Here is a 27,344-nt window from a genome sequence, read left to right as displayed (position 1 = left end):
ATTTGTTTGGGTACAAATTATAAATATTTAAGCCCAGAAGACAAACTAAATATCTAGTTTGTTGTTGTGAACCGAAATATATAAAACAGTATATTCTTCAAAAAGGTTAAGTTGAGGGATCCGGTAAAACAAGCCGTCGGCATCGAATGTTACGTTAAAACATATTGATGTAATATTTTTAGCTTCCAAATAGACTTTATATTTTAACTGTTTTTACGCATTGAAGGAATTGCTTTAAAAATTGCATATTTTATACAATGAATCAATAAATTGGCACTTACGGCCTGTTAAGCCTCTTTAATGACTTCGTCTGGTATCAGCGAATAAGTGCTTCTTTTAGCCCACAAGCTCTTTTAAACCCATTAATTGAGTATTTTGTCCGTTTCAAATATTTGCGTTATGGGAAAACATATGTGGAAACAAAAAATGTTCTCGCTTCGGAGCAGACACGATTTTGAGTCCGAAAAAAGTCTGCGGTGGGAGTGATCAGACGTCAGGAGTCAAAATTCAAATGCGGCTGCAGAGCAATACCTCTCCGCTAATTCTGGAAATGCGTGGGTACACGCTCCCCCCATTTAATTAGCGAAATTATATGGTGTTTCTTGCTTCCAAGAACCTCTCCGATGCCCGATAAAAAAATAGGGCAATTTGCGGGGCAAGGGCCAAAGATCAAAACAAAAACACAGCGAAGAGGTAGACCAAAAGTCATCGCCCACAAAAATCCCGAAGCCCGCCAACAAAATGGGCATGCCGAGTATGTTGGCATTAGCTTTCGCCCGGGCTTCGGCTGGCCCTTCGAATGCTGCCTAAATCAGGTAAGATCCCACTGGGACACTCGCGTGATGCGTTGCCAAAATAATTTATGAGATTGAAGCGCAACGCATCGTCAATTTGCGTGCGATCCGGCTGAAAAAAGAATGCCATACAGCCCGGTCAGCTTGGCAGAAAAATTCCCATAGCACACACGCTGCACAGCCCCCAAATATCAAAAGATATTCAGGAATTGAGCTTATTTATTAGCCAAACAGTGCTTCATCCCGACCCAAAAACAGCAAAGGTTCGGGCACAAACTCTGATTGATGGGTTCCCTTATGATTTATTGAATAATTTCTTAATAATTTAGAATAATTGTTCCAATTTACAGTGTGCACTTTATAAGAGTTTAGGACATGCCGGTATGGTAATTGTGTGCAGGACTCTGGATAAGGGGTTTCGGATCAATCTATAGTTTGGGCATATAATATGTAAATCCTTTCGAATCTGAAATAGATTTAGTTTTGATTAACCTACAATACTTGTTGTAAATAAAATGTATATTTCGCATTAAAGGCGAATTAAAAAACGGATTTTAAAAGTAAGATCTTGAAATAATAAGAAACTCGCAGCAAGATAAATTAGACAATTTGAATGGGAACAAAGCCAAATTCGATAAAGACAGATCCTGGAGCAATATTTGCATACCCTATTTATTATTTCTCCAGTGCGGGCGATATAATGTCGAGTCCTGTGCATCCGCTCGAAGGCATTTCCGTTTACATTCGTACATACACATTCTCCACTGGATGAATATATCCTCCGAGGAAACTCGAATTGCATATGCACGCATCAAAATTGATTTCATTTGCGGAGAGGAAATTAAAAAGTCCAAACAAAACTAAATTGATTGGCAAGATAAATGTAAATGTTCATAACGTGGCCAAGATCCGCCAGCAGAATCAAGTGTCGGAACGTCGACAACGCGAACGGCGTGTGTTAGGCTCGTGGCAAGCCAAAGCCGTGGAAAGAGCCACATCCACATCCACATCCCATCCACTTCCAAAGCCAAAAGCCAAGGCAAGAACGAAATCATCGGTTGGCCGGCAAAGTTGGCCGACATGCGTTGCCCTCGCCTTCATGGAGGATGGAGGACGGAGGATGAGGAGTCCAGAACCGAAGAACTGCAGTTGGCCCACGAGGCTGCTGCACTAAAGCCTGCCCTTTGGACGCAGATTGCAAACGGACGATCTGAGTTCAGTTGAGCTGAGCTTGGATGGTGCTACACAGAGAGAATTGTGATTGTGATCACCTCAGAAAGGGATTGCAGAGTTTTTAATTCTTCTGAAAGTACTGTATCTGTCTTTCTAGTCATCAATTTCGCTACGCATTAAGTCTATGGGGGTATTCAGATTATACTATTTAATATATGCGGAATTCAAATTAAATTGTTAATGCTTTAAGGACCGTTTTATAGTCCGCTTGTTAAGCTAAAAGTAGGCTTTAAGCTCTTAATTTGTCTTCGTTTTCTAGATGTAACATGTACCTTTAAGAAGCAATTTTTAAATTTCCAGCACAAAATTCAAAAAATATTAACATATCTAAATTAGACCTTTTGTTTTTGTTTCTCAAAAAAATACAGCAGTGCTTTCTAAATACAACGATATTATAACTATTAACATAAAATATCTTCATGGGATTTTCGAAATTAAGTTCTAGATTTTTAGATCATACAAAAGCCTTCATTTGAAATAATTGGTATAAGTAATTTTTAATTAATTTATACCATTAAAGGAGAATATAATAATATACATTTCTGGAATTATATATCAACATTTTTAAGGTTTGCTCCACACGGTTCAGTAAGGCTTTAATCTTTTTAAAATATTAAATGGGTCAATTTGAGATATACCTTTTTACGGAATAAACAAGGATCTACCAGCCTAACTAAAGGCTCCTATATATACTGCACAAGGCACCTGATATTTTCTCTCCGTGCACCTGCATGGCCGCCAAGTGGTCATTTCGAGGCTCGTTCTTCTATTCGTCATTTGTACGCTAGAACAGCGGACGCAGCTTTTCGATTTTGGCCGCGCAGGCTCCGCAAATACCCAGCAGGTTTAATACATTTATGAATGAGTTTTACTACTTCATTAAGGGCCCGTTCCTCCGCGGTTTTGTGGGCCAAGGAGCGGCCGGAGGACGAGGAGCTCCGACCGAACTGGGCCCAAGCCCCGCGGATTCGGATTCGAGCGCGTGCGCAGCCAGGAGGCCGCGGAGCAGGGAGTACCTGGATCGTAATAAGCAAAAATCGATTATCGTCCGCTGAACATTTCCATTGTTGTTATGAATATTATATGCAGCGTTTGGAGCGAAGCTTCCTCTTAAATTCGTTTAATTTATAGCTCTTCCGACAGTTCCAACTTGCAGCTCCAATAAATGACAGCACCGGACGTCGAACGAATGTGTAATCTAATTGGAAACGAGCCAATTTCAAGGGCCCACTGTACCGGTCCGCGGACGGCATGGACAGTATGTAAATTCGTGCTCTAAAATGCGCACAAAATGCGCCGGTTGCCGGTTCCGAATGGATTCTTTATTTACTGACAATATTATGACAATACCCGCATGAACTCGGCTTATTCTATGGCTGTAAGCGGTCTTTATGCCACCCGATGTCTCCATATCCCTCCGGCAGAGATTCGAGTCATCCCCTCGGAACCCCACCATCATTCAACTTGACAGCGTAATTAAAAGGACTGGTCCACACGATGAAAGTGAGGAGTTTTATAAGATGTTAGGGCCTACTTGTTTTATATGTCGCAATATAATTGGTGGCATTCAAGTCGGGCCAGGTAGTGGCCGAAAAAATGCGAAAATCGCGCAGACATGTTCTTTTCTTGGGCGGGCACTTCTTCGGTCAGGAGGAATGATTTCGACCGGCAATTTCAGTAATAGCGGCAGCCGGGATCGAGGCCAACTCCCGGCTTCTCCCGGCTACTGTATAAGTATTCAAAGCCATTACGTCATCGACGAGGAATTCGGACGTGATTGCTTTTATGGAAGCCACGTGCTAATTTAATTATTATTTGCAAAAACTTTCAAAGTGAGCGGGTATTTGTACCTCTTTCACCGTTTTTTTTTATGTTCTTAATAGAACATTTCACCTTTTTTAATGTCTGGCTGGGCCTTCGATTTATTTTATTGGAGAAATGAACGGCAGGGCGCTTGTATCAGATATAAATTTAAGCATTATTTATTTACTTAGAACGCAAAAACTTGCCATCTCTGAAACTATCAAAGCTGCAATACTAGGATTTGGCATGCAGATTCTAGAGATTCCAGCGCAGTGCAAGTTTGTTTCGTCAGGGTACTACGCCTACTCTAACGCCCACAATCTGCCCAAATCAATGACTCAAACAGTTTAAGTGCTAGAATAAACATTTTAGCTGAAGTGTATTGTTCTTATCAATACCTATCATCTCCCTTTGGTCCCTTTAGCTAATTAACGGGTACCTGATAGTCGAGGCACTCCACCATAGCGTACTTCTTTGTTTTCTTTTCCGATGCTTACATCCAAGCATTGCTACCAAATTCAATTTCACTTTGAATCCGTTTTTTATACAACTTTGAAAGTGTTCCCCAAGTGGGGCAACATTTAACTTTAAAAACGTATTCATCCTTTGTCGAAGGCTTTATTTGTCCCACTAATTTTGTTAGCAGTTTATGGAAAAAATGTTTTTCAAAGACATCACACCTAGGAAATCATTTGCTCCTATATAACTTCCGTCTTATAAATGCACGACAGAATTATATACATATACCCTTGCAGATAAAACCGATATAATGCAAAGAAAATCATTAGTTTATAATTTTTTTTCAATAAAATAATAAATATACAAGTGATGTATTTTTTTCTTGCCTACTGATACTATGCTTAGCAACATATACTACAGTGCGAATAGGTTTATTATAGAAATAAAACGTATATAAGGGAGTTATGCTGTAAGCATCGTCAAAAAAACTATACTCCGATGGTTGATGGCAGCTTCTATATCAAATTTTTATGAAATTTAATTTATAATTCTTAAGTCTTACAGCACAGAGTATAAAAAAATATAATCAAATAGAGCACAGATATAGTTTTTAAAAAATTGTCCCCACAAATTTTACGATTGCATCTTCCGATTTCAAGGAGAGTAAATTCGTAATTGTAAAAACCAAAAAAAATCTACTAGCTTCATTTCAATTCATAATTTTTCGGATACTTTCCATGGGATCTATAGTGATCCCATCAGGCCCGTTCTGACTGGTGAGCTACCTGCAATAGAAATAAGGCTTATTAAAACGTTTCATGCTGATGGCTTTAAAAATTAGAAATTACTAGCATAGAACAGAAGACAGATTAAAATGGCTGGACCGACTAGGCTGTTGATAGTGATTAATAATAAGTATACTTTATAATTAAAATTGCATCTGAAAGGGAATAAAAAGGTTATTTATCATTACAACTGATTTGCTTGTAACGTGTTTCATAGAGCCATCTATTGGTGGTTCGCACATGCTAGTTCAGTAAATCAAATCTAGATGCCGCACAAAAAGTGTAAGCTGGTGTAAAATGAACGTAAAGTAACACAGATCGACAAATTTGGGAAAGGAATTTATATTTATTTATAACTAAATTTATATTTATTTATTACTATTAATTCCCGATGGAATCTTATGAAATATGAAGATCATTTTTCAAATAACATTTAGATTTTGGTGGCGCCGCCACTTGCATTATTCAAATCGGGTGCTGTCATTTCGACAGTACAAGAAGGGTGTTGTCGTCGCTATTTAAGTTTTGTACACTCACTTTCTGAAAGGGACCAAAGGGAAATGGAGATATGCAAGCAGGAAAGCGAGATTGAAATGGTTACCTACCGGCGGTAGACAGACTTAAGCGTTATGGGCGTTAGAGTGGGCGTGGCAACCTATCAATCGATAGGTATTGACGAGACCAATACATTTCAGTTACAATTTTTAATCTAGCATAAAAATTGTGGGCGTCACAGGCTGGGGCGGCTTGTGGGCGTTACAGTGGTCGTGGCATATTCGCGTAACAAACTTGCGCTGCGTACAAGGCTACGGAATCTAAATCTGAGATCCCAATTCTCTATCTTTGATAGTTTCCGAGATATCCGCGTTCATAATGACGATTTTTTGAAGTTTGTGGGCGGTTTGTGCGCGTTAAAGTGGGAGTGGCTAACTTTTTTTGATTCAATCGATAGGTATTGATGACAACAATTAATTTCAGTTAAAATTTTTACTCTAGCATCAAAACTGTAGAAGCCACAGTTTTGGGCGGTTTGTGGGCGTTAAAGTGGGCGTGGCACGCTGTTGAAACAAACTTGCGCTGCGTAAGAAGCTCAGGAATCTGCATGCCAAATCTCAACAGCCTAGCTCTTATAGTTTCCGAGATCTCAACGTTCATCCGGACAGACGGACAGACGGACATGGCTAGATCGACTCGGCTAGTGATCCTGATCAAGAGTATACATACTTTATGGGGTCGGAAACGCTTCCTTCTGCCTGTTACATACTTTCCGACGAATCTAGTATACCCTTTTACTCTACGAGTAACGGGTATAAATACAAATATACAGTGGTCGGCATATGTATTTTGACAAAATAAAAGTTAAGTATACTCATAACTTGAATTTACTTCTTGTAAACTATAGGCATCAATGGAAAGGTAATTTCAATGCCGTTTGAATGATACAATACATTTCTTTACCCATTCAGTACTTATTGAAAAGGACGAATTTGTGTAAATCAACTTTGAAATTTTTAAAAAAAACTTTTTTCCTCGTCTTGAAAACTTAAATTTTTTGATGCAAAAAGTTTCTTCAAACAAAAACAATAGTAACTGCAAAAAGAATTTTTCAAAAATCATTTTTCTTATATTTTTTATGAATTTTTGAAAATGCTTAAAAACAGGCATTTGAGCCATATTTTTGTCTTTTTCATACAAATTTTTTCCGACATTGTCACCTTCAAAAAATCATAAAAAATATAAGAAAAATGATTTTTGAAAAATTCTTTTTGCAGTTACTATTGTTTTTGTTTGAAGAAACTTTTTGCATCAAAAAATTTAAGTTTTCAAGACGAGGAAAAAAGTTTTTTTTAAAAATTTCAAAGTTGATTTACACAAATTCGTCCTTTTCAATAAGTACTGAATGGGTAAAGAAATGTATTGTATCATTCAAACGGCATTGAAATTACCTTTCCATTGATGCCTATAGTTTACAAGAAGTAAATTCAAGTTATGAGTATACTTAACTTTTATTTTGTCAAAATACATATGCCGACCAGTGTATTAACTTTGCTGCTTCTCAAACTCCAGTTAGTGTAACAATAAAGAGTTAGTACACATTGTACGGTCTAAACGAACTCAAGCTATTTTCTTGAACATTTTTTTTAAGAGCCACACATTAAAAGTACCGCAAAATATCTTTCTAGAATTTCGATAGTATTCTTATTCAAATCTAGATTAATTAATATAATTTAAAAAGAAATAACCTAATATTTTCCCAAGAAACCTATTGAATAATGTTTGATAACATGTTTTTTAATTGCAGTGATGACAAAGATTAAACTATTTTAAAGAAAGAGATATTTTTAGAAAATTTATTTATTTAGTCAAGTTTTTTTGTCACAAAATTTGATATCAAACTTTTATATGTCTCAGCATTTTACCTCGTTTATATGTGCGTTTGTTTGATTGGTTTTTAGAACCATCTTTATTCTGGCAGAATTTTTGATGAAAGCGCTTTTTATTTTTACTACAAAATTGTGTACATCCTGGCAGTCATCATCCGAGTATTCAAAGTTCGGCTGCCTAACAAAACCATAATGAAAGTACTGGAAGCATCTCAATATGAATATACATACATATATGTTATATATAACTTTTACAATTCTGTCATTATATATGGAAGTCGTTTAAGTTTTATATCATCATGTTTTACAATTCTTAATAAATAAATAATGTGTCTAAATGCAATATAGGTGTGTTCTTAGGTGTGTAAAGATAGTGTCTTAAAAAGTTATGAACTTAATTACTTAATTAAAATTATTTGCTTTGAAACGCCCTTTGAAACGATAAAAATCAAGACCATCCGTGCTTAAAAGTCACGAATGTTTGATAATAAATTGTTTTCAAGTGTTTGATTTTAAAATCGAGAAACACCAAACATCAGTTTGTTTATTAAGAAAAATGTTCTTGTTTGCTTCTGTCACAAAATGTTGATGACTAACACATTTTATTTTAAAGTGTATTTTTTGAATCAATCTAATTTTTTGGTAAAATGATTTTCATAGTCAAACTTACGGGTGTTTTTAAGTAAATCTTCCGCTATCTCAGATAAATGGACAATTAGTTTATGGCACACATATTGGTTGGAAATGGACAGCCTTCTGAGAGCCTAAAAGAATAAACATAATAAAACATCTGAAAGATGCAAAAATCTATCGTAAGAAAACGGATCCAAACATAGAGGCAACGGGGTGGCAGAGGGAGAATAGACTGAAATAACACCGGAGCACGAACCGTAATAGGCCAGCTAGAAAAGCGAACCCTGATTTTGGAGTCAAAACTCTTTTAATGGCAATTGATCATTCGCAAGTGGATAACATTTCATTAGAATACCGAGTGAAGTGCGCATTTATACACGGCGTGTGTGTAAATTGTGCGTATGTGAGCCGTGAGCCAGGCTTTTATGTATGACCGTCGCTTGGAACAGAACACACTTGAGGTGAAACTATTTCGACCTGCTCAACAGCTTCCAACTGTCTACCTGTACCTGTGCCTCCCAAAACCAAAACCAAAACCAGATAGTCTCTAGAAGAGACCAAGAAACCATTCGAACCTTTATAATTTATTTATCTTTATCTTGAATTACGCCATGGGAGTATTGACCACCAGAGTAAGTCCGAAATTTCAGCATATTCACGTCTGGCAATGGCAAACAATGGAGTAAAATTCTGAATTTCATGTGATTGAAAACCAAGAGTTTCCAATCGCACAATTAATAATAGAGAAAAAACCCAGCACAAAATAAATAAATAAATAAAAATAACAGCAAAATAAAGAACAGCCACGGTTACTGCCGACTGGCGAAGGGTCAAAAGCATTACTCAAAAGCCACGCATACCCATACCAACAAGCCCGATCGGGCCAAGAGTATTGACGGTATTGAGTGACGGCAAGAGCCGAGAATAAGCTGCGGATAGCCCAAGACGGATGAGCAGGCAGCCGCGTATTAGTGGCTACCAAATATTTAGTAACATCCACCCGAGCACAAGTAAACAAACAAAGAGTGGATCTTAAAATAGGCCTTACGGAATCGGGGCAATAAATCTCGGGGCACTTACAGGAGCTGGACCTGGGGTGACCCACTAGTACATTCCACGCAGGAATACCGTTTTAATTGAACGGACCCTAATACCCAGATTTGGCTTTGATTAGAGCCAACCACGAATTCTTCAGCGCGAAATGCCCGAAATCTTCGGGGATAGGAAAAGAAAACCACCGAAAGCCCAGCCGTCAATAGACGAATATTCACGCAAAACAAAAGAGAACCGGTTTACCTGTATTCTTAAATATTCTATTTGATGTTGCCAAATGACAAGATAATCCAAAGTAATCAATCAAAATTATTTTAATTTATTAAGCCACAATAAAGTCGTGCCCGGTCCGCAATTGCCACGTTCTTGGGCCAGCCGAAGACTCGCAAGAATGCTCCCTACCAAAGCCCGGCCCTGGTGGACCCGACTATCAAGATTGGTTTATATCCACTCATATGTGAATATAATGTGTATTCACTAAGTTTACACGAATAGCTTGTCGATTCATAATTCGATAGCAGGAATTTAGTAGTTCGACAGACATTCCGCGAAGAAGGTTTTTATGATGGACAAATTCACCGAAGATTTACTAAACTGGTTTTATAAAATAATATTTATCTGTTAGAACTTTAAACTTACATTTATCCTGGCAATTATTTTCTATCTAATACTTTGAAACAATCATAAACTTTGCTTATAGTTTAATATGCCTTTATAACGAGTAAATAATTTTATGAGTTTAAAACCATTTCACAAAACCATTTTAAAATGCGGGCAAAGTCAATTAAAAAAATTACATTGCGTCATAAAAACTTAAATTTTACAAAGTCTAAAAATCCTAAAGGTTCTTAAAAACTTATTAAATCCCTAAATATCTCTTCCGACCACCGAAATCTGGCATAGAACACGAGCCAGCGGTTGTATCTTCGAAATCCTAATGAATCACCTATAATTCGACGTCGTCCACTAACAAATACTGCTCAGAGATGAATTACTGAGCCGCCATTTGAATGTGTAAGCAATATGAATTAGTTGATTAAAGCGATGCGAACGAGGAGAAATAGAGCGTATGAGCATGGGCATTCATAGATCGCCTTGTTTGGTCCACTTGGAGGAGAGGAGTTCCATATTTGGACCACAATGAAGGCCGAACCTCGCTGAAGACCTCGCCGCACTCCAGGCACACACTTACACAATCGAATAAACATGTTCGATTTCTGAAAACCTCAACGTTTTGTGTCAAATTACTGTCATTCTTTTTCCGCAATCCCCGGACAATGCTGAAGTAAGGAGCAGGTAAATGGGAGCAGGCCTAATGCGATGCATTCGGCCTAATCGAACGGCTCTGCTGGGCCAGCAGTTGTGCAAATTTAAGGAATCAATAACCGCAGTTATGGACACCTAATGTGTGTAACCCCACCGGATCGGCCTTATCGCGTGCATCTTCTATTGACACTGCATCCTGTGAGTCCTGGGAATTCAAAGGCCGCGCGACTGGGCAGGATGTCAAATGGCTTGTGTGATATCATTCACTAAGCCGAGCTTCCGACCTCATTATGCGAGTCCTTTATGCTCCCCAGATTTAAATGTGCTTCCCACAAGATTTCAAATCGCTGGTAATCACAGTGAGAGCTCCAGAGCGGCGCTACATATAACATCCATATCCATAGCTCCTTCCCCGACCGACCGACCTCTAACGGTAGCGACTGCGATGCGAAGCCGGCGTCGCTGGCTGAAAAACCTTTTCGCCTTTTTGGCACACTGACGAGAGACTAGTTCTCATTTCGCGTTCGTAGCTCGTAGACTGCTGATGCTGCCGTCGGTCCGGAAAAAGCGCGTATCGGTCCTCTAAATATACCCACTCGACTTACATCACGTGCGAGTGGAATCCGTTGTGATATAGGCATAGTTCCGGAACTTATCGATAATCCACCCCGAATCGGAAGGCCCCAATCAATATGTGTGCATAAAGTTTCTGCGGACTTAAATATGATAACATGACTTTAGCGTATGTGGATATGCCAGCTGTAATTCAGGTTCAGGTATATTTCGACTTGAGAGCGCGCTGGGACTACATTTAAGAAATGATTGACAGTGTGTCGAATTACTGGGCGCTAAAAACCCATTTGACCTCTGAAGAATGTGTCTTTTAGAGAACGTTGGTGGTTTTTTGTGAAGTGCATAAGTTGTTTTAATCGGCATTCATTAGACATCGTTGTTTTTAATAGCTTGTGGAACTTAACCCTAATTAAAAGCATTTCATGATTTCTCCCACTTAAAGCTCGAATAATCTTCTGTGACTGATTAAGTAAAGAAAGTAAAAAACACCGCTTTTGAAAAACTTTTAAGAGATCTTTAAGTGTTCCATTCAGAAATCTTGATTGAATGTAGAAGGTATATTACATCGCAGCTCAATACCTGAATACAATGTTAGTAAAATGTCTTATTGCCACTTTGACAACTAGTGTTCTGTATAGACATGAATGTTAAATACATAAAAGTTGAAAATAAATGTATTTACAATTTTTGACGCATCAAGGATATCTCTTCTGACCAAAGACGATTTGAATTTATATTAATGTGCGTAAGACTTGAAGCCGAATTTCACACAGATTTGTGTGACACCCCGTGCTTAGAACAAAATTGAATGTTGTTCAAAGTAACATTTCAAAATAATTGTGATGCAGTTAAATTTAGAATGCTATTTAAGCACTGTTTAATATAACAAAAATTCTAATTCTAATTTCTGAGAGGACGTGATTTTAACTTGACCAAAACAATTTAAAAGTACTATATAATGCTTTGAATGTTAAGCACATGTAATATATTGATATACAAGAGAGAATAGAATATCTAAGAACCTCCGTTTACCGCCGGCTATTTCACTTGCAACCATACAAATATCTTACATTGATAACTTTTCAAGTAGACATCCTTTCTGAAAAGTGTTCCAAATCGCAGTAACTAACAATTGTGTGTCTTCCGCAGGAACGCCTCAGTGGTCATGGGAGTCTAGGGCTGTCCAGCGGCAGTGCGGCGTACACAACGCATTCCGGCGGACACACGGGGCGCAGCGGACCGGCCACGGGACACAGTGGGCACAGTAGCACCCATGGCTCGGCGGCCACCATGCACCACCAATCGCTGCAGTCCGACTTCCAGCCGCCGTACTTTCCGCCCCCCTTCCACCACTCCACCCAGAGTCCCCCCCAGCAACAGGTAAGCTTTCCACTCCGAGGGCCGCCCCTGATTATCCCCAAGCGTTATCTAGATATCCGGCTACTTGCAGAACCACGGGGCCCTCGAGTACTTGGGCACGGACCCGTACGGCCAGCCCCTCTCCTCGCTGCACCACGCCCCACTGCACCACTACAACCAGCTGGCGGGACTGCGGTCGACGCAGGACCAACTGGGGATCCACAGGACCCACAGAGAGGCTGAGCTGCAGGGACATGTTGTAAGTAGATCGTTTTAATTTTTCCAATAACTTGATTTAAAAATTGTGCAAATGATAGGGACGCTTTATCAATTCGCAATATGAATTCCTGATCGTAAGTCGGATCAAGACTAGCCATGTCAATCGTCTTATATACTTAATCCCAGCGTTATTTAGAAACTAAATCGGATTATGGCTGTTTTTCGGTGTTTTTATACCCGTTACTCGTAGAGTAAAAGGGTACACTAGATTCGTCGGAAAGTATGTAACAGGCAGAAGGAAGCGTTTCCGACCCCATAAAGTATATATGTTCTTGATCAGGATCACTAGCCGAGTCGATCTAGCCATGTCCGTCTGTCCGTCTGTCCGTCTGTCTGTCCGGATGAACGCTATAAGAGCTATTGAGATTTGGCGTGCAGATTCCTGAGCTTCTTACGCAGCGCAAGTTTGTTTCAGCAGAGTGCCACGCCCACTCTAACGCCCACAAACCGCCCAAAACTGTGGCTCCTACAGTTTTGATGCTAGAATGAAAATTTTAACTGAAATGTATTGTTCTCATCAACACCTATTGATTGACCCAAAAAAAAGTTTGCCACGCCCACTGTAACTCTCACAAACCGCCTACAAGCTTCAATAAATCGTAAATTTGAACGTGGATATCTCGGAAAATATCAAGAATAGAGAAATGGGATTTCAGATTTAGATTCCGTAGTCTTGAGCGCAGCGCAAGTTTGTTACGCGAATATGCCACGCCCACAAGCCGCCCAAGCCTGTGGCGCCCACAACTTTCATGCTAGATAAAAAATGTTAACTGAAATGTATTGGTCTCGTCAATACCTATCGATTGATCCAAAAAAAATTTGCCACGCCCACTCTTACGCCCACAACGCTTAAATCTGTCTACCGCCGGTAGGTGGCGCATTTCAATCTCGCTTTGCTGCGTGCATATCTCCATTTTCCTTTGGTCCCTTTAGCTGAGTAACGGGTATCTGATAGTCGAGGTACTCGACTATAGCGTTCTTCCTTGTTTAATATTGCACCTATCTTAATCTCTATGAACCGTTATGGTTTTATTGCAAAAAGGGCACATAAATTCCATTTATTAAATTTCATTCCACACATCCTTCTAACTTCCATTTATATTATATGTTTATTTCACATATTGACTGTGAAGACCTAGATAAACATAGTAATTTCGTTAAAGTTAAGCGATTGACGGCAAATTACTATGAGCACTAACAAGAAGGCAATTCAGCCCAGGACTCAATCTTTTCATCCGTTTAAGAATTTGCGTCTTGTTCCACATTATTCTTGCATATTTTGCTAAATTCTTGGCTTCGAAGGCCACGAAACGTTTGGGGGTGGAAACTTCCCCATTCTGGGAAAGTTGTCGAAGTTATTTTTGAACGGATTCCATTTGAGTGCATTAAAAAAACATCCTCCAAAAAATGTAAAAAATGTTCTTGGGACTTCGCAAGAAAGTCTTGCGAACAACGATGAAATTCCTAGCTCAGCCTTAGCCCGCCGAGAGGTCTGTTCCCCACTCGATTTCATTCCACCGGCAAGTGGTGCAGTGAAACGCAGCCCGAATGCCCCGAAAAGGCGTATCCTCGCAGGCTCTGTGCGCATCTGTCCGCCTAAAGGACTCTCACACAGACGCGGCGCACACAAGCTCGGCGAGAGTGTGTGTGCGGCTTCCAGCCGGTCTGCATACATTAGCGGCAAGGACCTCGGATTGGCTATGCGGCGACTTCAACCCCTTGGCGAAACCGAAGCGCCGATGTATTAATAATCTCGCAACTATTGGCATCGTTTTTACCATGCCCGCTGAAATAACACTGAGCTGCAAAAAATATGTTTTCGATTGAGTTGTGTGGTACGAAAGAATAGCTAATTACGTTTCACGCAGTTGTGTAAGCCTAAAAATACATTACTAGTCATTTGAACCGATTGTTTCGGTCAAAACTTAATAAGTAAATAAAAGAAGCAAAAGAATGCAATGCAATGCCATTTCCAATTTTGATTATCAGATATAACCAGTATATCTATAAAGTATAAATAGTTTAAGGAGTCGGAAATCTAACCTTGATTAAGTTACAAAACTTCTTAACCAAAACGAAAATAATATAGATTGTGAAAAAGTCTCCTATTCAAATAGTGCACAAGATGTCAAATTTGTTTGTCAACCCATGAGAAAACGTCATGCCTTTGGCATGTCGTCATTATTTATATTTACCTCTAAATTAATCTTGAAATCATTTGCAGACCCAACTGTCACATGGATTCCCGTACACGGATAGGAGAAGTGATTACGGTAGTGCAATATCGGCGGGAGCTGCCCACGGAACCAGACTTGGCCATGAGCACGAGTCCCTGGCGTTGCATCAAGCCCTTCAAAACGCGGTCGATGATGTCCAAGCTCCTGCCCTCGACGACAATGTGGCGTTTATGTCGGACTTGCCGCTTATAAAGAGTAAGTTCATAAAATACGTATGCTCTCATGTTTTAAAGTAAGGACAGCCCTAAAATATAAAAACTAACGGCACAACTATACTAACTTTAAGAAAAAATATGTTTCCATGAACTTTTAAAATCAGTCCAAAAATTATAGAGCGATTAATTAACTCTATCAAAATTCTGCACATGAAAAACCACCCTTTGGTCAGCGTTTGCATAACATTGGAAATAAACAGTCCATTAATGGGGAGGGTAAATATTTTTGATGAACGTAATACAGTTGTAACTTTTAAGCCATATGCTCATATTTTATATATTCGAAATAGTAATAGGCAATAAGTTAAAGACAATGAATGAAACGTGCAACTTTGATTGCAAAACTTATCTACGCTCAGACCATCAATTTATTTGAACATTATTATACTATACAAGACGAAATAAATAATTTAACAAGTTCGCTCGTTGCAATTTTAAATAATTTTGTTAAGGTGATCGTCAAACCGTAGTCCTAAAGATATTGTTAGCTAACTAGAGTAGACTTTTGATCGTATTTCTGAAGATTTATTTATTATTCATAATCATAAAGAACTTGTAAGTTACGTTTCACTCCATGTTGCGTGTGAGGCGGAACCTCGAACACGCCTAGAAAACAATGCAAGGACCTACCCTCCAAAACTGTGAGTTTGTGTGCATTGTGAAACTGAATCTTGCCCTTCTAATTGGCAGGATTCGGGTAAAATGATCCCCACGTCCTGCGTTCACACTTTGCTCTGTCAGAACAATAACAACAATAGCAATAATAATATATTTTGCCCGCCGTGAACAATATGGTGTACATACTCATGGAGTCTGAAATTGGTGTTGCGTTTACTTGCAGGCATGAAAAGCGGAAAGGAAGCCGGGAACATTGGATCGGGTTCGCCCAGCGAGGTATTCTGTGCAGTCCCTGGTCGCCTCAGCCTCCTATCGAGCACCTCGAAATACAAGGTCACCATAGCCGAAGTGCAGCGACGCCTGTCGCCCCCAGAGTGCTTAAACGCCTCCCTACTGGGCGGAGTGCTTCGAAGGTGCGTTCCGACAGCATCCTCCTCTTTTTGGGATCTTAGTTAAAAGCCCTATTCTTTTCAGGGCCAAGAGCAAGAACGGCGGTCGCCTGCTGCGGGAGAAGCTGGAGAAGATCGGCCTGAACTTGCCGGCCGGCAGGCGAAAAGCGGCCAACGTGACGCTCCTGACATCCTTGGTGGAGGGGGAGGCAACGCACCTGGCCAAGGACTTTCATTTCGTGTGCGAAACCGAATTCCCCGCCAGGCAGCTGGCCGAGTACATTGTGCGCCACCAAACGGAGCCGCAGGACTCGTACCGACGGAAAGAGCTCATTCTTCACTCCCAGCAGGTAAGGTCTTAAGAAAATGGATACTACATCCAAGCCAGAACCAAACCGATGGTCAAATTGCTCAAAAAACAAACTCTTTTTCTCAATGTAATGTTAATTCTTCGCACAAAAAATCAAACAAGTCCGTACTTACATACCCGAAAAATGCATAGGAGTAGGTACACTGATAAAAAAAACGTAGTAAATCCAAATATTTCATATTCAACCCAAATATTTTTCGCTTTGATTTTCATCCATTGCGGTTTTTATTAAATTTAAATATGCGCATATTAACCTTTTTTTCCATATTAAATTTAAATATTTTCGGAATAGATTTTAATATTTTAAATTTTTAAGTTATATATAAGCCATATTTAAATTAAATACAATGCATATTTATATTTAATACAATGACTATTTGATTTTAAATTTTAAAAATTTGAATTAAATAGTACACGTGTTTAATTTAAACTGAAACCATATTAAATTTGAACATTTTAATAGTTAAATGAATAACCGAAATGTTAAAATTCAATATAAGTCATATTAAGATTCAATACTAGACATATTTATTCAAAATATGCCAATAGTAATATTAAATATGATAGGTATTCAAATATTTTTGGTACACTAAAAAAAATTAGTACACAAATTTTATTTTTGTTTTTTTTTTCGATTTTATTTAAACATATATTTGTCATAACGGCTTGCTGGAGGGTACAAATAATACAGTTACACTTATAATTATTTTACAGAGATCTGTATATTACCAATAGATACAATAGTAGAGTATTACCAATCTTAATAGCTAAACAATAATTAGTTTTGTAAGTTATCTGGGAAATAAATAGTAAGATAAAAAAGAAAAAGATAAAAGATTTAAATCTGAAAAAAACAACAAAAGAGCACAAAAAATAAATAAAAAGTCAAAATCTGAATGTAGTCTGACTAAAATTATAAATTACCAATTCCGGCGCCCGGCATACTTTCAAAAACTCAGCTCCGTCGTTTTATTTAATTTTTCGATAAGGAGATTCCAGTCAGAAATCTCCCTCAATAATTACGTTTTGTCAGCCCAGTTTCGTCAAAATCTAGCAGTTTCCACTTTTTGTTTGGATCTCAACAGGAACCTCCAAGATGTAATCCAGTTTTATACGCTTCGTTCTGGAATTTGTATATTTGCGAGGAATGAAATAGAAAAAAGTTATTATAAAACCTACTTTGCCGTATTCTTACTTTTAAAAATGTATTTATTTCTACGTTTTTTTTACTTACCTATGACTTTGCCAGGAACGGTAAACGCACGCTGTGTGTGTGTAGATGTGTTGCAGCAAATGTACATGTGTGTGTTCGCTAGGGCACGCTCGACTTTGTTGGCGACCAAGCAACGGTAAACGCACGCTATGGTATATGTATGTGTGTGTAGCTGTACATACGTTTCTGAGAACCGAAAACATTAATCCACTTAATAATTAATGCAAACTTCACTTTAGTTCGATTTATGTTTGTCCATTACGTGCATATGTATGTATGTATATGTATGCGTGTAACGGCGCGCGCTTATTTGTTGTATTCTACGAAAACGTAGTACGGGTAAAATATTTTTGATAATTTTAATTTAACTTTTATACATATGCACATATTTATTTTTAGGCTATTTTCACTTTAACAAAGCTCCGACACGTCCTACTTCTTTGGCTGCAATTATGAAATGGCAAGCGTCGTGCCGTGTTGAAGAAGCGGAATCAGTTGTACATACATATATACATATGTATGTACATACATATTTATGGCCGAATACAGTTCAAAGAAAACACATGCATCAAAAAAAGTATTTTTTGGCTTTGAGTGTTGCTGCCAACATACACACTTATTTATTTTTAAGAAACTTCACATGATTTTTTGATAGCGCGATAAATTTTAATTTTATATTTGTATGCCAACTTCACTTTTATAAAGTGAACGACACGTCCAACTTCTTCGGCTGCAACTTTTCAATGACACGCGTCGTTTAGTTATCAAGAAGAAGAGTCATTGATCAAAGCAAGCGCGAAAGAATGTGTGTAGAATAGAACAAAAAAACCGCCAAAAATTATCTTAGCGCCTTCGGGTGTTGTGTGTCCATTTACATATGTCAATTTACTTTGATGTATATCAATTTGTTTTTAAAAATGTGTAATGTTCGGTCTGAACAAATGTATATACACTGGTCGGCATATGTATTTTGACAAAATAAAAGTTAAGTATACTCATAACTTGAATTTACTTCTTGTAAACTATAGGCATCAATGGAAAGGTAATTTCAATGCCGTTTGAATGATACAATACATTTCTTTACCCATTCAGTACTTATTGAAAAGGACAAATTTGTGTAAATCAACTTTTAAATTTTTTTTTCAAACTTTTTTCCTCGACTTGAAAACTTAAACTTTTTGATGCAAAAAGTTTCTTCAAACAAAAATAATAGTAACTGCAAAAAGAATTTTTCAAAAATCATTTTCCTTATACTTTTTATGATTTTTTGAAGGTGACAATGTCGGAAAAAATTTGTATGAAAAAGAGAAAAATATGGCTCAAATGCCTGTTTTTAAGCATTTTCAAAAATTCATAAAAAATATAAGAAAAATGATTTTTGAAAAATTCTTTTTGCAGTTACTATTGTTTTTGTTTGAAGAAACTTTTTGCATCAAAAAATTTAAGTTTTCAAGACGAAGAAAAAAGTTTTTAAAAAAAATTTAAAAGTTGATTTACACAAATTTGTCCTTTTCAATAAGTACTGAATGGGTAAAGAAATGTATTGTATCATTCAAACGGCATTGAAATTACCTTTCCATTGATGCCTATAGTTTACAAGAAGTAAATTCAAGTTATGAGTATACTTAACTTTTATTTTGTCAAAATACATATGCCGACCACTGTACATGAGTATACAGTTTATGAAATAAATCATTTTGTAAAAGAAGTCAGCTTAAAATTTAAATATTTATATTAAATATTATCGTACTTAAAAACGTACATGGCAGAAACTAATATTTAAATATGAAACATATTTAAATGTGATAATACAAATAAAATACATTTTAATTAATTAATATGTACGTAAATATAAAAGATATCTTCTTGAGGTGTTTTTATTTGATATAAACATTGAAGAACCCTTTCAAATTGACGCTTTCAATATTATTATTACAAACATTTTTATTTTAAATATTAAAAACTCTAAAATAAAATAATTTGAATACTTAAAATTAATATGAAACATTTTTAATTTAAATACGGATTTTTTTAATTCTGAAAATATTAACGATAAATATAATATTTTTTAAAATAAATATAGCCAAATTTAAATTAAATATGCTCTTCTTTGATTTAAATATTTTTATATTAAACTAGGCAATTTAATATGTTTCGTATTTAATATAATGTTTTTTGTATTAAATTTAAATATGAAATATGAAATGTTGCATTCAATAGGCGCATATTTAAATTTACTATTCCATTTTTTTATCAGTGTAAACATTTTGCCGGCATTCTGTTTTCTCGTTAAAAAATTGTACTGAAATATTAGTACTAGTACTAAAGTACTGAAATATTAGTACTAGTTTTAGTCAAATCAATTTTTCAAATACTCAAAATTTTACTCAATGAAAAGAAAATCAAGAGAAAACAAGGAAGAACGCTATAGTCGAGTACCTCGACTATCAGATACCCATTACTCAGCTAAAGGGACCAAAAGGAAATGGAGATATGCAAACAGCAAAGCGAGATTGAAATGCGCCGCCTACCGGCTATCTCAATATATGGTTATGTGGGCGGTAGACAGATTAAGGCGTTATGGGCGTTAGAGTGGGCGTGGCAAACTTTTTTTAGATCAATCGATAGGTATTGACGAGACTAATACATATAAGTTAAAATTTTTTATCTAGCATGAAAATTGTGGGCGCCACAGGTGTGGGCGGCTTGTGGGCGTTAGAGTGGGCGTGGCATATTCGCGTAACAAACTTGCGCTGCGTACAAGGCTACGGAATCTAAGTCTGAGATCCCAATTCTCTATCTTTGATAGTTTCCGAGATATCCGCGTTCATATTTACGATTTTTTAAAGATTGTGAGCGGCTTGTGGTTGATAAAGTGGGCGGGGAAAACTTTTTTTAGGTCAATCGATAGGTATTGATGAGAACAATACATTTCATTTTTATTTTAGCATTAAAACTGCAGGAGTCACAGCTTTGGGCGGTTTGTAGTCGTTAGGGTGGACGTGGCACCCTGACGAAACAAACTAGCACTGCGCAAGCAGCTCAGGAATCTACATGCCAAATCCCAACTTTCTAGCTTTTGTAGTTTTCGAGATCTCTGCGTTCTTACGGACGGACAGACAGACGGACAGACGAACTTGGCTAGATCGACTATATATACTTTATGGGGTCGGAAACTCCTACTTCTAACTGTTGCATACTTTCTGACAAGTCTAGTATACCCCTTTTTTTACGAGTAACTGGTATAAACATTATATTGAGAAATCGCCTCTTAAACCTAGTGTTAGCTTACTAGATAGGAAAGAAGGAAAAGATTCTAAGAAAATATAAGTATTTACCAGGGGTCTTGATTTGGTTTATAAGAACAAGGATTAGAAATGTGCAACGAACTGTTTTTGTTGGTCTGCTTGCTACAAGATTCGTGCGGCTTGTCTAGTAGACACAATCTACTTTATCCCACCATGGGCTTAGAGAAGCATCCGCGTTCTCAGACTAGGGTGAACAGGTGCCGCGATATCCAGAGCAACGCCTTTCCATACAACGACCGCCTGTCCCTTGCTCTGTCCCGGACGGTCCACTAGGAAAAGTTCACTTTGCTTTACGCGTAGTGTAAGCGAACGTTTCTTGTTTTGTAATCACTGTGGACGGCAGTCCACGTAGTGACGAAGCGCACCAGGAGGGTGGGTCTAGTTGACTGAAAAATTCACCAATTTTAATTGTTAAAAATAAATCTTATATTTTTAGATTACAAAAGAGCTTATGCAGATCTTAAGCCAAGATCGAACGACTCATTTCGGCACGAGATCACAGCATTTGTTGGAGCCGTCGATGCAACGCCACTTAACACATTTCTCCTTGATAACGCACGGATTCGGATCGCCCGCAATTATGGCTGTTCTGCATGCTTTCCAGGTTCGACATGATTTTGAGGTTCTCTGAAGTCCAGACATTAACTACTACTTTTCTTTAATTGCAGACATTTTTGAATGAATCATTAAACTATTTGGAAAAGCTGTATCCTTCGAACGGTGGCGGGATGGTTTCGTCATCGTTGGATAAAAGTAAAATTGACAACGAAAAAAAATGATAGGCTATGTTGTATATTGCCACAGATTAAAGCAAGCCGTAATTTAAGATTAACTTTCCATACATTAGGTACAACGTCGATAAAATAATAAAATTCCTGTAAATTAATTTATTTAGTTAAGTGTAAATTATTGGACATTTTGTATATCTATAACTGTAATTTGAATGTACAATATTCAAATATATTAAATACGTATAATTTATTTAACTTAGAAAAATACATCGACTTTTTGTCAAAAGCACAAAGCTTTTTACAACTAATTCAAACAAAAATCTTTACAAATACACTTATTTGTATGTAGAAACGATTGAAACGCTCTCATTTTTAATTTTTTAAGTAACTTACAATTTAAAGATTTTAAAATTATACAAATGAATAAAATGTGTTTTTAAAACTAAATTCGTAAAATATTTCTAAACTACAATCTGTTGCGATTTTGACAGAACCATACTCAAACAAGGAAGAACGCTATACCAGATATAGTAGATACCTGTTACTCAGTTAAAGGGACCAAAGGGAAATGGAGATATGCAAGCAGCAAAGCGAGATTGAAATGCGTCGCCTACCCGCGATCTCAATATATGGTTATGTGGGCGGTACACAGATTTAGGCGTTATGGGCGCTAGAGTGGGCGTGGCAAACTTATTTTGGATCAATCGATAGGTATTGACAAGACTAATACATATCAGTTACAATTTTTTATCTAGCATGAAAATTGTGGGCGCCACAGGTTTGTGGGCGTTAGAGTGGGCGTGGCATATTCGCGTAACAAACTTTCGCTGCGTACAGGGCTACGGAATTTAAATCTGAAATCCCAATTTTCTATCTTTGATAGTTTTCGAGATATCCGCGTTCATAATTACGATTTTTTGAAGTTTGTGGGCGGCTTGTGGGCGCTAAAGTGGGCGTGTCAATCGATAGGTATTGATAAGAACAATACATTTCAGTTTAAATTTTTATTCTAGCATCAAAACTGTAGGAGTCACAGTTTTGGGCGGTTTGTGGGCGTTAGAGTGGGCGTGGCACTCTACTGAAACAAACTTACATACTTTCCGACGAATCTAGTGTACCTTTTTTACTCTACGAGTAACGGGTATAAAAAGGATGTGTGTACGCGTAAGTAGATGTAAGTTTGTGTTACGAACTGAAGAAGGTTTAGTTCTAAAGAAGTAGCGGTTCGTAAATAAAGCTTCACGTTTAAAAAGGTAAGGTTGGTACACATAATACATTAGCGTGATTTATGTTGGTTCCTCTTCGTCTTAATGATTTGAAAATAATAAAGTAAAAATAGATAGTGCCATGACATTTCTGCCCTTTGACAGCATGGCTAATAGCATTTTTAGCCATTTTTATTAAGATCACAATCATAATTTTGAGTCCCGTCAAGTATTTCCTCTATCAGTTGTAAGACTTTTTACTGAAGAAAATATTTATTTACAAAATAAATCGTCGTTTTATGAATAAAACAAATAATATAATAACAAATAAGCTTAAACTAATCATAAATATAATTGGAGTTCTTAAACTATCGGCTACTTGGCTTCCTGTAAAATAGTCATTATTCTGAGACAATTTAGTTATCTCGGCATCCAACAAGTTAATTAAGTTGATCTCATATTCTGAAAAAATATAAGTCAAATTTTAAAACCGATTAAATGAAACTTTTTATATATATAATTACCTTCACTTTCCCTTGTAACTACGTCTAAAATAGAAGATTTCCTCTGTTTAACAGGTTTCCTGTTTGATGAGTTCAGCAAGTGAAAATGTTCACAAATATTCGTTTGAAAACGTGATTTTAAATTGCTACTTGATATCCTATGAGGTAAAGGGGCTCTTTTTAGTTTGTGAAATTCCGTTATACGATTTAGATTCTGCAGTAAGCTAGATTTGTGTGAGTTTATCGCAAAATCTAAGAATGTAATTAATAGCCAGTAGCAAGCTTTCTCTAGATGCGTCGAGTCCAGGCAGTTAGAGTCCCCATAAACTGCGATTCGTCCTTCACTGCTACTTTGGTAGCTATTGATTTGGCCCAAGCCTTTACTTTGTTCCTTTTTTCGTAGTAGCAAGACTCTGTTCTTAAATGTTGAGAAATCTGTGGGTATAGCCTCAACTAATTCGCTCTCTGCATTGCTTATGATTTCCTCGTTGCTCTCAATACTATTCGCCTTGGTTTGAAACATTCCAAAAATAGGTACATCTACCTTAGCCTCTTTGGTGGGTGTCTTAGAATTTATTATCTGGAAAATAAAAATCTATATTTCCCGTGAATAAAATAATTGTAAAGTAAATATACCGAGAGTCCTTGATCATTTAGCTTCGTTCCTACTAAAATATTTTCTGGGTTCATTGGAAATTTGATAATTGGGGCACCACTAGCATAATACATTGAATGGTCGCCCAATTTGAAGTGGCCCTCTCCGACAAAATCTCCAAAAGCAATTCCAAAGGGTTTCAACAAATCGTTTAAGGCTGGAATATTAGCGCCGCCAGTGTCAGGTGTCCACCATTGTCGTGTGTTTTCGTCAAAGAACTTGATTTTTTTCATCACCGTGGTATTATACCAATCACCGAATACAACGACATTCAGGCCTTTATTATACACATTTTCTTTTAGAGCGTTTATTTCATCGTCACCAAACTCTTTTTCAGGGTCGACAATCAACAATGCGCCATAGTCCGAAGCGTTAAAACAAGTGAAGGGTTCTCGCAAAACATCAATATAATATCCAACATTTCGTAAATGTGTATACATGTCCTTAAAGTTTGTGTGTATATGGTCTGCCCTCCAGTCCAGAGGATCCAATTTTACTTTAAGATCATCTCGTGGTATGTAGCGGGGCGGATAACGCAAGCTGTGGTACTGGTCCCATAATATCCTTTTGTTTCGCGGAGGTTTTTGTGTTATTTTTATTGTTAGTGGAAATTCGACTTCAGTTACATGTGTTTCGTTGTTTGACTCTTTAAAACTTTCCACAACTAATGTTACACTACCTTTACAGACCCCTTCAAAGTATTCTCCATCTTTTTTAACAGCTAATAAAAAACAGAATATACATTTTATTATTGATCGAGAACGGAAGCTAACTTCGCCCAAACAAAGTCTTTATACTCTTGCAGATAACATGATAAAAACTGACTAAAAAAGTTGAAATACAAAATATTAAATATAAAACAGCGAAATATAGTCAAATATCGTGAAAAACATCACGAAAAATGTCTTTAAAAACCGAGAAGTTTTTGTTTTAGACGGTAAGGGGCATTTTTAAACTTGATCCGCAAACATTGTTTAACGGCTAAAGAAGGTCGAAAAATAGTGGAAAATAAATTATGGTCTCTTTTTTTATCATATTTGATCTACTTATATAAATAGAAGGTGAAGTTTTTTTAAATATCAGAATTTAAAATTAATTTAAAAAAAAAATAATTGGTCGATGTACTTGCATTTTGCAAGGAAATCCAAACAAAAATTTTAGTTTAATTTTAAATTTTAAAACAGAAACAATGCCACAATGAACGAGGAAACCGAGGGATCGAGCGCCTACGAAACGCTGTTCCTCTGACTGCAAGGGTATATGAACTTCTCCATTTTTTTGGTTTAGATTGGTCGATATGTTATTATTATGGTATAGCTTTTTTAAATATATAATTAACTTACCAATAAAAACTGCCATCCATCCGGTCCATGGCCAAAATATAGGAGAGACTTGTGTTGATATTTGAAGAAGTTGCCCGTGATGTTCGTAATCAGGAATCCACTTGGGGGTGCCAAGAATTTGACTGGTAACCGAAATGCCATTGAGTATGGTCACGTTTGCAATAACCACGGAGCTTCCATAGTATAAGGGCTGAGAACTATAAGGCCACATATAGTTTAAAGTAAAATCGAGGTATGATGGGACAAGGGTTATCTTCGGTTTATAAGATAGCAGCAGCTGCATACTTTTCAACAGATTCAGTTTCCCAGCTCCCTGCTCAAACATGTTGTATTGCGGAAGCTTCTCGGCACCTTCAATAAGGACCTGCTTCAAGGAAGCTGGGTTTATCAAATCGATTCTTTTAAATGCACCGCTAATTAGCAGAGCAGCTACTCCTGCAACAACTGGAGAGGAAACTGATGTTCCCGAGAGTCTTCTGCAGCCCTTGCGCACATCACTGCCTTCCACTTGACTTCCGTAAGTGACTATATCGAGTCCCAATCTTCCGTAGCCCGAAGGAAGTTCCCACGTGGTCATTCCTCTCGAACTAAACTTCGCGATTTTATCATCGAACTGAATGCCACCCACGCCAATAACATCGCTTTGGTCGCCGGGATTGTTAAGAGTGCCATATAGGGGTCCATCGTTTCCAGCTGCCGATATCATTATCACATTATTGGCAGACAGTTCCAAGACCTTTTCAACGAATGGCGAGTCCATAAAGTCAGGTCCTCCTATGCTGAGGTTAAGTATGTTTATTTTCCTGTATATGGCGTAGTTGAAGGCATCTAGAAACCAGGATGTGTAGGAAACCTGAGGTAGGATTAACGTTAGCTCATTCTGTTAGGAAGATCTACATTTTACTGACCTGAGAGTTCGTGAAGACTTTAAATATGTATAGATCAGCGTCAGGAGCAAAGCCTAGACATTCCCTGGAGGAGGCTATTACCCCGGCGACGAAGGTGCCATGACTAACTCTGTCGTCAAGAGACTTTTCATTTGTCCAGTTTGTACGTTCCTTTACATTTCGAAAGTGCGGGTGGTTCTTAGTTAACCCAGTATCGAATATAGCCACCTTGACTCCTTTGCCGGTAATTCCAAGTTTCCAAAGGACGTTGGCGTGCAGTGCTGAGCAAACTTGTCGATGCCGATCATTGTTCGCGTTCCTATTCCGCAAAACTCCTCGGGGATGGCGGTTTATACTGGTAAAATTTCCATACGGGTTGTAGTTCAGGATCCGTCGAACACTTCGCTGTGGGACTACCGCCTTGACTGATGGGTGAGCTTGAATCCTTTCTATAATTAACTTAGCAGATGTTTCATCATCGGTTAGAACTTTCAAGACATCGAAATCGCTGGGATATTGCCAAGCTAAATTTTCTCGAGGAATAATTTTCCAGTTTGTTATCTAGAATAGAAAGAGGCAAATAAAGTAATTCGGTAAATAATTTAAGAGTAGTATTCTTGGGATTCAAACGTTTCTTTTCTTGCACAAATGTATCTTTGAGATACCACAATATCTGTTAAATTCAATCCTATTAGTGATATAAACCCGCCTTAAAGATAGTAATGAACTAAGATAAATATGTTTACAACAATTTTTTATCTGACGTACGTTTGAACCAACTATTTTGTATCTTACTTACATTTGAACCAAAGAGTTTCGCTTTAATATAGGATTCTCGAACCGGAGCAAAGTATTTGGAATGGAAATGAACAATGAACTCATTGGGGATAATGGATGTTTTAAAGGCGTCAAGGCCCCAGATTACAGTTATGGTTACTAAAATAGTAAACACATTCATTTAACTTTCTGAGATTGGTCTAATTTAATGAAAAAGTTCAACAGGCTCCGTTTCTCAAGAAAAACAAATAAACAAACCGTAATCAGCTGTT

At 37.4% G+C, this 27,344-nt stretch overlaps 2 protein-coding genes across 9 annotated transcripts in view; one reads left to right on the top strand and one right to left on the bottom strand.

Annotated features, from left to right (window-relative positions):
• LOC119554363 (transcription factor AP-2-epsilon) overlaps positions 1–22,065 on the top strand; it is a 37,770-nt gene extending 15,705 nt beyond the window's left edge. For 3 of the 7 annotated variants that reach the window (XM_037865234.1, XM_037865235.1, XM_037865231.1), the window contains 7 exons: positions 12,133–12,363; positions 12,416–12,601; positions 14,846–15,053; positions 15,915–16,104; positions 16,166–16,430; positions 21,408–21,575; positions 21,640–22,065. In XM_037865234.1, the coding sequence (XP_037721162.1) occupies positions 12,133–12,363; positions 12,416–12,601; positions 14,846–15,053; positions 15,915–16,104; positions 16,166–16,430; positions 21,408–21,575; positions 21,640–21,750 (1,359 nt within the window). In that variant the 3' untranslated portion in view covers positions 21,751–22,065. Of the gene's footprint in view, positions 1–11,108; positions 11,187–12,132; positions 12,364–12,415; positions 12,602–14,845; positions 15,054–15,914; positions 16,105–16,165; positions 16,431–21,407; positions 21,576–21,639 lie in introns of those variants that run through there. The other 4 variants (XM_037865232.1, XM_037865236.1, XM_037865237.1 and 1 more) reach the window with 4 other exon arrangements.
• On the bottom strand, positions 4,964–27,303 carry LOC119554362 (membrane-bound transcription factor site-1 protease). 2 transcript variants are annotated; one of them, XM_037865228.1, is made up of 6 exons: positions 27,095–27,303; positions 26,317–26,856; positions 25,409–26,261; positions 24,047–24,786; positions 23,432–23,990; positions 23,129–23,369 (listed from the first exon to the last, which is right to left on the bottom strand). In XM_037865228.1, the coding sequence occupies exons 1-6, from the start codon at positions 27,251–27,253 to the stop codon at positions 23,185–23,187; spliced, it is 3,036 nt and encodes a 1,011-aa protein (XP_037721156.1). In that variant the 5' UTR covers positions 27,254–27,303; the 3' UTR covers positions 23,129–23,184. The 2 variants fall into 2 exon arrangements, with proteins under 2 accessions (XP_037721158.1, XP_037721156.1); XM_037865230.1 differs by lacking the exons at positions 23,129–23,369; positions 23,432–23,990; positions 24,047–24,786 and adding an exon at positions 4,964–5,074.
• Between the last annotated feature and the right edge of the window lie 41 nt (positions 27,304–27,344).

Source organism: Drosophila subpulchrella, chromosome 3L (genome assembly GCF_014743375.2).
Source record: "Drosophila subpulchrella strain 33 F10 #4 breed RU33 chromosome 3L, RU_Dsub_v1.1 Primary Assembly, whole genome shotgun sequence".
Classification (NCBI taxonomy): Eukaryota; Metazoa; Arthropoda; class Insecta; order Diptera; family Drosophilidae; genus Drosophila; species Drosophila subpulchrella.
This window is presented reverse-complemented; position numbering and strand designations above follow the sequence as displayed.